The sequence below is a fragment of the Notechis scutatus genome, chromosome 1 (genome assembly GCF_049901735.1).
Source record: "Notechis scutatus isolate UNSWTSFEM ecotype Mainland chromosome 1, rNotScu1.2, whole genome shotgun sequence".
In the NCBI taxonomy this organism is placed as follows: Eukaryota; Metazoa; Chordata; class Lepidosauria; order Squamata; family Elapidae; genus Notechis; species Notechis scutatus.
The window spans coordinates 231,532,736-231,545,328 of record NC_142009.1 but is presented as its reverse complement, the minus strand read 5'-3'; the positions used below and the strand labels follow the sequence as shown (position 1 = coordinate 231,545,328).

The 12,593-nt window shown below is 37.6% G+C and overlaps 1 protein-coding gene across 7 annotated transcripts in view; it reads left to right on the top strand.

Annotated features, from left to right (window-relative positions):
- SYT7 (synaptotagmin 7) overlaps positions 1-12,593 on the top strand; it is a 294,001-nt gene that overhangs the window by 229,506 nt on the left and 51,902 nt on the right. For 5 of the 7 annotated variants that reach the window (XM_026682555.2, XM_087950626.1, XM_087950624.1 and 2 more), the window contains one exon: positions 9,238-9,360. The exons of the other annotated variants lie outside the window; for them this stretch is intronic. In XM_026682555.2, the coding sequence (XP_026538340.1) occupies positions 9,238-9,360 (123 nt within the window). The remainder of the gene's footprint in view (positions 1-9,237; positions 9,361-12,593) is intronic. 7 annotated transcript variants of the gene reach the window in all.

Below are 12,593 nucleotides of genomic sequence, written 5' to 3'. Positions count from 1 at the left end.
ACAGATAGAAATAGAAATAGAAATAGAGAGAGTGTGGTGTAGAGATATAATCCTACAGAGCCAGTGTGTTTACTTCCTAACAAATCAGCTCAACATCTAGAAACTGTCAGAGAAAAGCCTGCAATCATTTAAGGCAGCAATTTTGAGAATTCCAGCTGAAGAGCCTAAGCAACTCTTCCCTTCCAATTATTGAGGAAGTGGCCAAAAAAAATAAAAATGGTTCCATCTCCATTCTTGCTTCCTTCCCTGGTTGTCTTGGGGAGCTTTATTTAAAAGACTCAACTACAAGTACCTACATTAATGGCAGAACTGCCCTCCGTTCTATTTTGAGACTCCAGAGAAATGGTGGAATGGCCTTACAAAGGCTTTGCTGCATTGAGAGAGGTAAAGCCTGAGAGATAGACAATAGGAATCTGCCTGTCTTGCCCAAGCATCTCAAATCGCAAAACCGAAGTGACGAGGCCAAAGCCCTATGTAGAAAGTGCCTCTAGCTTTCTCTTCATTTACATGGTTCCTTCTTTTATAGATGAATTTCATTTGAGCTCTGGGGGATTGTGGTCCTCCCTGCACAACATCATTTGCTTGTTGATTGGAAAAAAGCTTCCACTAAATAAGAACAAGCTGCTTAGTCCAATTGATGTTCCTTCTCAAGAAGCTATAGCTTTTTAATACTCTCACTCTCCTCGCCCAAACAGCAGAAAAGCGAATACCTTTAGGTTTATGTTTAAAATGAAATTTGGGCTTCCTTGTATCCAATGCTGATTCATTTATCCCTGCAATAAGGAGGCTGCAATAATAAGGCCTTGCTGTCTGACATCAGCAGGCAAAATATTCATTGTGACAAAGATCACAGCTGCAACTTTTTAAAAGAGTTCTTATATGTTACAAATTTAGAAAGAAGATTAAAAACCTCATTTGAGTCAACGACACTCGAGCAAGGGTTTGGGGTTTATTTTTGTCAGCAATAAGGAAGTGTCGGGGATGTTTTTCAACCATTCAATCTAGCCAATGACTCTGGGATTCCCTAAAATCTCCCAACCAAGAACTCACCAGACCCAAGTGTTGATCTCTGGTGAACCCTGTACAGAATAGACCAACAATCAAAGTTTTAAATCCAAAGTGCCCCTGCATCCAACCTTAAAAATAGTGTGCCAGGCAGGGGTGAGATTCTACCAGTTCGGACTGGTTCTATAGAACCGGTTGTTATGATTCTGTGCAGTTTGGAGAACAGGCTTGTGCCACTGGCTGGTCACGCCCCTCTCCACCTGCTCCTCCCCACCCAATCATTCTTTATCGTGCATGCGCAACATTGCCCCGCCCAGTCCACTCCTTAAGGTATTTCTTTTTTTCCCCCTCCCGACCATCAGCTGTTCCTATGATTAGCTGTGCTGGGATTCTCCTTGCTTACTTACTGCTTCACCCAGGAGGCTTCCGTGAGGCCCAGGAAGACCTTCCTGGGCCCTGGGAGAAGCTTTCTGGGAGCAAAACCACCCCCCAGGAGACTCCCTGAGGTGTAGGAGGCCCCAAAACAGAGCGCAGGGGGTTGCTGCATGCCCCCCTGTGCTCAGTTTTTTTTCCTTCCTGAGCCCCAAGGAAGCCTGGGAGCAAAAACGCCCCCCCCCAGAAGGCTTCCCTGAGGCCCAGAAGGCCCAAAAAATGGGGGCCTGCAAAAAAGAAGTCACACCCACCCAGTCCCATGGTCACATGCACCTAGCCACGCCCACCTAGCCACGCCCACAGAACCAGTTGTTAGAAAATTTGAATCCCACCCCTGGTGGCAGGTATAAAATCTGTGGTATAAACAACAAACAACTTTTCAATATAAATCAGGGGTGTCAAAGTTGCAGCCGATGGGTCAGATGCATCATGCACTGGCCACGCTCTCCCGTTTTAGTGAAGTGGGGAAAAAGTTGCAATAAGTTTCGTGACGACAATGGGACACCTCAACTTTGGCACCTCTGATATAAATGGACAAGAGAAAAGCTAATTAATCCATTATTTCACAAGAATGTCACAAATGAATCTCAAGCAGAGCCAGAGACCCAGCCCTTCCCTTGCTTTGGGTGGTTTTTTTTTTCCCTCTTTAAAAAAAACTGGTCCTAAATGTTAGCCAATCTCTCATTTTTCTCTTTAGAAAATTGATTAGTTATAACAACAACTTCTTTCACTAAATTTAGCAAGGAAGTTGGGAGTACCCAGGAACAAAATAATCTTTATAATAATTTAATGAAAGTTATCTAGAAAACTGATACTTAAACACCCGTAAAAGAATGGATCTCATCTAATGCTAATGACAAACACTTAATCTTGTTATCAGACATAGAAGTGGGCAGGTACAATTGTGTACTCCCTTTGATCAGTACCTATCAAACATAATATAGCCTAGGAGAGCATTAGGCCATTTAACTATTGGCCAGTCTTGATCTGAATGCACACGTTGTATATTGTATTATATGATGGTAATAATAAATAGTTCCAGCTAGATAGGCAAATTGAATCTCTATGGAGATTCTCCTTCCTTGCCATTGTCAATCTCAGTGCTAAATTTTTATGCAATGCAGGACATCTGGGGAAAGATTAATAAGAATGTCAAAATAGTTTTCCCTCTTCCTTGTTACCTGTTTCCCTTTAAGTTGAGTGAGGTTCATTTTCTAAATTCTGTATTTTAAAATAAACCTTGCCAACTGGCATACTTTGAACTGGAAAAGATGATGTACTCATAGAATGAGATCAGCAAATGAATTGCTGTTCTGAACGTGCCACGCCTCACCTGAAGGATGTGCAGCTGAAAAATGACATTGTCATATGAATGTGGTTGTCACCTGATAGGTGGAAATCACTGCATGGTGGTTGGCAAAGAACCGGGTTTAATTTAATGACAGCAGATATTTCCTTGGTCTTCACAGTTCTTGCTGTTGTCAATGATACTTGGTAAGCTTTATTCTAAAGCCAAGAAACAGTGACCAGTTTGCTAAAGCAATTTTTTTTAGTGGAATACAGATCCTGGTGAGATTTGCCTTTGTATTTCCATTTGCATTCTTTCCCCTCTGCATTTATAAGATATACCTATACCCCAGATGCTGTTATCTCCAAGACATATCTTTCCTAATCAATCTAGCCAAATATGAAAAGATAAGAAGTGCAGATTAACAGTCTTTGAGAAGCCATGTATCGCCCATTCCAACTGAGAATATTCAAAAATCGCATAGTATAAATATATAAGGGAATATGCAGAGAGAAGGATTCAAGTCCTGTGGAAAGTTTTCAAACTCCAAAACTGTAATTCTTCATTGTCTTTCAGGAGTCTATATCACATGGTATTTCTGAATGTATAATTCATTTGAAACAGAATACAATCTGTCCCCATGTGGTAGTAAATGTAGTAATTAATAACTGAGAAAAGCAGGCACTGAGAACTAAATATCAACTTTACATGATTTACATGATATGGTTTATATTCACATACAATGAATACTGAACTTGCTATTTCTCTGCTGCCAAACTTTTCAACTTTTGCAGTGGATGCAGAATCAAGCAGTAAATACTTAAAAGTCAGTTTACTTTTAATTTCTGTAGCCTCTTATGCAGCTAACAATATTGTAGTTAGTGGTAACATATTTTATTTAATAAGATTCTAAGAATAATAAAAAAAACAGCAGTAAAAAGCTTAAGAGGTTTAAAACACAAGGCAGGAAAAACAAAAGCAAATCCACGGAATAAAGTCATTAAATAGAAAAGCCTTCAGGATCAATCAACAAAAGCTGACTCAATTCCCAATGTATTTTTTAAAAAATTAACATATGATCTAAACTTATTATGAAAGTTTATTAAGGATTGCATCACATAATAATGTTCCACTAAAAATATTTTTTCCAATTACTGCACAGTTCAATGCTGAAAGCTGTGAACATACCTAGAAGATCCACCACTGCCAATCTTAAAGATGGTCTAAATTCCTAGTCATTTTGCTTGTGACTATATATTGGGGTCATAACCATGATGGCTGCATTACTATGCATAATATCTGAACAGAATTAGTTCAAATCAGCCATAGTATTAGAAATATATAATGAGGCATTAATTTTCAAACATTGACAATACTATTTCCATCTGGAACAGGAACATCTTCTGACTTTTAACTTAGTAGGAACAATAGAATAAACCTTGCAAGGAAAGTAAGACTTGTTCCAAGTATTAGCAGATACTGTAAAGGTAAAATGCTTTCCCACTTAGTCAGTAAGCTGTAAGTAGCAAACCCTTAGTTTGAGATGACTTCAAAGAATGAATAAATCAATCCTAACGTTCTTATTACAGAAATCTGTAAAAGCAGAATCATAGATCAGTAGTTTATACATTGTATGTGGGAGACACCACCTGAAAATTTAAGTTGTACTGAATGTGATTCATCCCTACACTCTCTCCACCTGTTGCTTGACCATGCAGAATTTTAGATGTCCTTGGTCATGAATCCATGAGGCACAATTAAAAGTTCATTCATGAATACCAAAGAATCCTCTATTCTGACATACCTTGGGTAGAAAAACTGGTATCTTTTCCATTCCCTGTGATGAAGTGGATAAACAGAAAGCTAAGAATATATCAGAGTATGTCATGACAGTAGTGTTAGTACAATAAAACAATAATTCATAAAACTGTTTTCAGAGAGGATGATCTTTGGGGCAATGTCTACATAACTAGACTTTCTCTTTCTCCCAACTTTTCCACCTGTCAATTCTATAGAACAAATATTGTGGTTGTGAAAGAAAGTGTGCTTCCTATGTCTCAATTTCTATCCCATTAATCTGATGCCTTCCCAGTGTGATGGACCCTAATTAACACAGTTGCTGAAAATTATGAGCATTGAGGTCTAAGATATCTAAGGAAGTCTGTTTAGGAAATGCTGATCTATTCTCTATAAATATTTTGTATCATTATTATGAAAATGCCTGTAATTGGAATAAATGAAATAAAGCTAAAGGTTAGATGATAATTCCAAGGAAAAGATATGTTTAGGCTAAGTTAGTCCCTGGGTTCCTAAGGGAAGTTGATGTTAGGAATGAAATAAATCAAGACATTACTAAGATCCAGGGTACACATTATGGTCAGTTCATACTGCCAAAACTTTCTATGTGATAGCTATCATCTGTGCAACTTTGCTCTTTGTTTTTCAGCCAATATGGGAGCAGAATGCTGGATTGAGTAGGTTTTGGTCCAACCCAGTCCAACACTCCTCTAAAATTTATTCAAAGTGATAAAAACCAAAATGATTGCAAAGAGCTTCAGAAGGGTCTCTGACAACTGGGTGTATGGTTAGCCAAATGGCAAATGCAATTCCATTTAACTTCATTGAGGCAAAACCCCATAGATTCACCTATATACTGACAGAGTCTGAATACTCTATCATCAGGAAAAAGAAGTTGGGGTCATTAATAGTGGAAAGCCCAATGAAAATGTTAATTCAGTATAAGGTGTCTATAAAAAATATAGATTTCATGTTAGAAATCATTAGAGAAGGCCTTAGAAATAAATGTGCCAATATTGCATTGCTTTTGTACAACTCTATGGTGTGCCCACATTTGGAATACTGTATACATTTCTGATTACCCCATCTGTTAAAAGACATACCAAAGCAGAGACTTAATGCTGCTCCTTTATGAACCTCACCCACACTCTCAAGACAATCAGAAACACTTCCCATTTTGAGAGATTCAGGAGCCAAAATGGCTAAACCTATGGCATGGCACTCATCTTCTCCTTTAAAATCATAAAACTTTTTTATAACTCTTTATTTCAAAGAGCATTCCTACCATTATTTGTTACAGTCCCTGCAGTTAACCTAACAGCTCTGTTTGGAAGCAAGACAAGCTCCTCAAATTAAGGTCCTGGTTTTTCAAACTCAGGGGATCCAGACGATATGCAGAGCCATATACATTTGTGAATTAAAATAATCATTAATTAAAACAATGTGACTGGGCTTGTGAGATGACATATTTTAAACTGCAGTTGTGTAACAGTGAGGCACAGAGAAACTAAGGGTCTGGGAGTCTGTGGTTGTCTTTGGCTGTTATTTGAAGTGAGAACAAATACTTTAGCCTTTGTATCACTTTGGATTGTGAAGTACATAGAAGGCTCCTGAAGATAGAAAAAGGTGACCGTAACATTTTTATGTGTGAATATCTCATTATAAGTATTCTGAAGGACAAGTGTAGAGTTAAGGTGCCTTTCCTATCTCCTGAACTATAGTCTCTCCTTGCTTCCTTCTATGTGGATGTAAGATCCAGAATCGTTTTATAGAACAGCCTGAAAAAGTCTCAAAAACATGGGGAAGGTTGAAAGAGGAGTTAAGACGGCATAAAATACATATAGAAATCTTTCATTTTCCGATAGACAACTAACAATGGCAGAGATGTTCTTTTAGATATTATGAACTATCTCAGTCATCCAGCTGCAGACTCTTCTTCTTATTTCATTAATTTTTAACATGGCTGCCAGACTGAACTCTCCTGAATATATATCTCATCAAACATATGGTAAATCAGTCTAAGAATCAAAACAAAAACGTGCCCCCAATCTTGCTTTAGCATTTCAGAAAATGGATTGCTTTACCTCTAGCTATTTTGGGAATTGCCAGCTTCATCTCTGTTCCAAACAAAGCTCCCTTCAGAATTTCTAGGCTTCGTATATCTCCCTACCAAATGACGGAAGAGAAATAAACCACTTTTTAAAGTTTTTACTGAAATTTTAAATAGATTGATGCTATTCGAAGAGTTTCCCATTCCCCTCCAAAAAAACATGAGTTACACAATCATTTCTGAGAAATGTATGTTGACATTTGCAAATGTGGCTTCTCATTATGAGGAGATGATGCTTGCCAAACTTTGGGAAAGTAAAATTTACATTCCCTAGCCGACCTAGAATGAGAGTTCAAGGTTTATTATGGCAATGTTCAATGTTGCTACATATTAGAAAGGTATTCTTGGATCAAATCCACAAAAACATTTTTCCTACTCCAGCAAGCTCAGAATTGGGACACATCCAAAAGATGGATATAAAGCTTCATCTTTTCCCCCTTCTTGAGGTAGGCTGGAGTCATAAAGCAGAAGCATCCTCCTTATGACGTGGGATTCCACTGCAAAATTTTAGTGCAAGTCCCAAATGTCCATTCTCAGCAATGCAGCTGTATGAAATTGGGCTGGAGAGAATTTGTGGCTAATTTTGGTAGCATTTTCCTGATGATATGGTTCATAATCTCAGCCTGTGCAAAATATTATTGATGTTACAAAATATTGATACACTCTTACTGAGCTCATTGTCCATGAAACTTTCTATTAAATAAAGCACATAACAGGAGCCTTATTACTCAAAACTAAATTTCCCAGATAGGCTTGTGATCCAGAATAAGGAAGGGATGTAAAAGAAATGATAAATAAAATATCAAAAAATAGCCAATTCATAGCATAACATGTCACTTAAACAAGTATTTTAGCATTACTTCTAATTGTATTGCCATAGATTACTTCTCTCACTATTGAAGTTTCTATGGAAGTCCTTTATTATTTACAGAACAAACAGACCAATATGACACTCACAGGCTTAGACTTTGCTCTGGGTTTTATTTTAAGCTGGCCACAAGATTTGAGCCAAACCACAGCAAGATCATGCTGATTAAAGATCCTACTTCTTTGTTGATTCATCTCCAAAACTGTATCATTATCTGTTTATTAAACATCTTTGAAACTCAGATAAAGAGGAAAGAACAGAGGATGATAGCCAGTTGTAATGTATTTGAATACCCCATGACATTTAGCCTATCCTAATTGTTCTCTTTTCTAGTTCTATGTCCTTTCACAGACATTTATTTGGTCTTTGGTACATTGCAGATCAGACAGCTTCAGATTTTATTACAGAATTCCTACTCAGAGTCTCTTTTAGTCACCGGAATGGTTTGACCCATTTTGAATTCAGCTATGTGGAAGGTCTCACAAGGAGTGACAAACAGGGTAGCCCAGATGACAGCGAGCAGACACCTCATATTTGATATATGAACAACACCGAAACTGCAGTCACACCACTGTCTTTTAGCACCATGGGGTAATAATGCAGCTGCTCGCCAAGAAAAGGCCAAACAGAACAAAATGCCCGGAGTTCTCTAAAAGTTCAGAATCAGCTTTAAAATCACATTGGACAGAAATTTACAAGGCCTATATATCGAAGTGGAAAACCTCTGTTTTCTTGTTGAGATTTCAGATGACCATAACATCTTTTACTGTGATTTTTGATTTGACCATGATAAGATTAAATATATGCAAGGGTTTGAGTAATATTCTCCACTGCAAAAGATGGAAAAATATGAAATTCTAGCCCCGGACAATAAACAGTTTTAATTGTAGCAGTAATTGCCAATGCACTTCATTGCTATTGATCCCAGAGTAGTTGCAATAACTACATTCCAATGACTTCACCTAATCTCCAGCTATTATTTATTTATCTGTCAAATTTTTATAGCCACCCATCTCACGAGAAGTGACTCTGGGTAGCACAAAATAATCATTGTTGATAATGCCAAAATATCTAGCACTGCTTAATAACTGTTTAGCAAGCTACAATTTTGTAAGATATACTGCAACATGTGCAGTTATTTGTGCAACACAATTGTTTCAAACTGCCATCAGCAATCAGTGGTATCCAAATCCATTTTCATTTGTGGTACCTAACTGAATGGCTTAGACCAGTAATTCTCTCAGTCCAAATTACTTCACCAGATTATTGGGGAGAAAAAAAATATGAAGAAGAGAATACCATAAATATTATTTGAGCACAGAATATAAATCTATTAAGTAAAAATAATAAATGAACCAACAATTCTGGAAATAGATCAAGTTTCTTATCTGTGCCAAAGAATGGCCAATGTAGCAAGATGCTTTTCTCTTGAAAATTTGCTTCCTAGACTCTGTCTTATGCAACTCCCTCTTAATAAATTCTTTTGTATCTTCTAACCTCTGTTAATTCTTGCTCTGAAACTTGTCAAAGAAGATTGAGAATTTAATGTGTACTGTGGGAACAGTAGTTACATATTATAGTCTCCTTTTCATTGTAGTTTTATAATATTTGTGTTCCTTCTAGTTTCTTGTCTTATGCTTTGTTCTTTTTTCTCTTTCCTGTCTGCCTCTTTTACCTGCATCCTGCTCACTGAATCTGGGGCCTCTTCACTCCCCTGGATGGATCACCTCTGGACAGGGAAGGCCGTATGGTGGTGCTATCCCTTGTTTTGGGGCTCTCAGAACAGGACGACTTTGCCAATATACCTGATCTACAAACTACTGGGAACCAGCAGAACCAGAATTCTCAGGGGGACAAGAGGTATGAGTAGGAGACAGAGGCTTCCAGCTGCAAGAACCAGCAAGAGGAAAGAGAGCCTTCCATCCTAGCCCAACGAAAGAATGGAAGGCTGGTTCTGGAAATAGAAATTCTCAACTGAGCCACTCTAAGACCATCCTGCTGGCATCCTTGTTCCCCTGCTGGTTGCTGAGTTTCTCTAGGAAAATCACTGGAATCTCATGGCTATTTTTCCCCCAAATGTATATTGCGTACTTAACTCACATAAATCCTAATACATTTCTCCAATTTCATATAGTCCTTTCACTTATATCCCTGAAAATATATGAACACAGAGTATATGTCCCACTACAAGCATTTCTTTAATTCTCTCTTACTAACACACACACACACATACACTGAAGAGGAAAAGAAAATCTCAGTTCCTGGGTTTAAGACTAGTCTTGAGACAAATACGTTTCATGTGATGATTGCATATAAATCCACAAGTAAAGTGGAATTCTGTATTTCCTTGACTGAAGACTGCATTTCTACTGAATGTTCTAGGAATTGCTTCCAAATATATTTATAAGAATAAATGGGACAGTATTTTTGTCTATTACCTGCCAAGATTTAACTAAAAATGAAGTGAGTTGTTTTTACTTCATAAAATTAGTTCAAGGTCAGCAAGTTTGTTGTAAAAATAGAGAGGTATAAATGTCTGAAAGAGAGCAATAGGTCTGAAGAATAAAGAGATAAGCTGATATTTGTTGCCTGTCAACAGCCATGACCTGTTATCATCAGAATGAAATTTCTTGAAAATTAACTTAGATTTTAAGGGGACAGAAAGTTTTCCTTAGCCATGATGCTGAGAATTCTTCATGGAGAATTCTTCTCAGTAACCTGCCCAACTAAAATATACTGTTTACAGGTGTGGCAAAGAAAATGTTTTCTTTAAAGATAGTCTTGCTGAAGTAAACTATAGAGGAACTTAGCCCATCTTCATAATGAATTACCATTATAATGATAAATAAATTCTAGCTCCAAATTGAGGTACAACATTGTCATAGTTAGAATCGCCTTTATTTGGCTCTTGACTGACCTAACATAATCTATAAACTACCTAGTAGTAAACATATTGCTACACCATGATAAGCTATAAATAGTTTCTCATTCCTTGTTTTTCCTCTTCCCTACCTTTCGGTCAGTCAATTAAAGAGATTTACTCAGGTATAGTTGTTTAACTCATAGTAAGGACTAAACAATAGGGAGTCCAAGAAGAATTCCCTAGCTAGAAGCAGAGCCCTCGATAGTTCTCACACGAGTGTGAAATGGTATAAAGGAACAGATTTCATAAAATCAATGAATTAATTTACTGGCATCATTTCTCACCTACCAGTTATTTTTAACTGTGTTGAGGCACTGTTTCATTAAATATTTTCCCACTTCCCATTTGATGGTCCATGTCCATGCTTCACATGGCTTTTTTCAGTGTTTAAGTAGTAGTAGGTGAGCAATCTCTCAAATCATTGCAGTGCTCTGAAGAAATAACCTGCATTGGCTCAGGTTTATTCCATATTTTTTTATTTGTATTTATAAAACAAAGCAAAAAGAAAGTCACTGCAGTGGGCCCTAATCAGATCAGGACAGAGGGAGAAGATACCATGCTCCCCAAGCTTTCTCTTATTGTTTGATGAAAAGTCTTCCTTTCTGCAAGCTGAAGGAAAGTTGATACTTACATTCATAACAGCATTCCTCTTAGACAAATAGCAACTTCAGAAGGCCAGTATTCCTTTAAGAAAAGAATACCCTTCTATTCACCGCATAATCGTCAGGTATCTCTGTAAGGCCATATTTTAATATTTATTCCTTTTTTAAAACTCAACATTTTATCTATGAAGTAACTTACGATAGCTTCAGCATGCACCCATTTATTTATTTATTACTATTATTTAAGCAAACATTCAATAACAGTAAAAAAAATCAGTAAAAGACCACATAATAAAGCAAAAAGTTAAAAAAAAAACCACAATGCAAAGTAACAGCATAGACCCATTTAATAATTTCTATATCATTGTGTAATTTGAAAACTGGTTACAGATGGCTAATAAGTAAATTCATCAATTTTGCCATAATTATGGGTTAAATGTTTAGATATATTCCTCTCATGCAGTTGCTTCACTGTATTCCAGTGTACGTACACTTTTGTATTTCGTGTTAATTCATCTTTAGCAGGAACAGGAATACCTAACATCAGGCATGAACAGTAGACTTTTTATAAAAGGGCTCTAGATATGCCTTGGTAGGATCTTGCATGATCTTATTTTTAAAAAGTAAAGCTCGTGTTTTCAGTTTCATCTGGAAAATATTCACATTGTCAGATTAAATGCAAATGTTACCTTCTGGAAATTTTGGGATAGGTCAGGACAAGCAGGGTATGTGTCTTCTAAACCAAAGATGCAGAGATCTTACAACTTTGGTGTAAGAGAGAATTAGAAGCCATACCCTGACATATCTTAGGGGCTTCAGATACTTGAAGCAAATCCCATACAATGGGAAGCAAATTTCATACAATCAGATAATCTGAATAAAAAATCATTTGGTTATTCTTTTCCTTTGACCTTGGTTTCCTGTGAGATCTTTTCATAACTAGTACCATATGTGCAGTAAACCTGCTGGCCAAACATTACTCAGCCCACATTGTCCTGAGAATACCCTCAGAAATGAACAAAATTAGGCCATGCTAATTATGTCCATCCTTAACCCATGTCCCCTTTCCCTCTAGATACCAATATGTAGAAGAGACTGATGTAATTAGCAAATTGCAGCCTTCTGCAATGGAGTCCTTGTGGACTGGACAAATATTACCAACCATGATAATATTGGAATGGGATATCAGTTTCACGCCCTCTGTTCTCTTTCCTGCCTGTTTCATGGAAATATGTCTCTATTTGTTCCCTTTCCAGCTGTGTTCAGTTTGTTCTTTGCTTCCCTTCACACCCCATGCTGCTTTCACTCCTCTGTGCTCCTTCCCCTGCATCTCTCTTCACTTTCGTGCCTTGCAGCCCTTCCTCTTCTCTGTCTGCTTGGCCCTTGGAATGCTGATCTTGCCCTGTGGTTGCAACAAGCCTTGTGATGCAGTTGGGGGAGGGGGGGTTGCCTGCTGGGAAGGTTCTGGCCGCACTCCAGCCACATCTGACTTCGGCCTGTCTCCACTGATATTGTTTGCAGTGAGCCTATGAATTTCTCATGTCCTGTGTATGTGTGTCTCTCCCAGC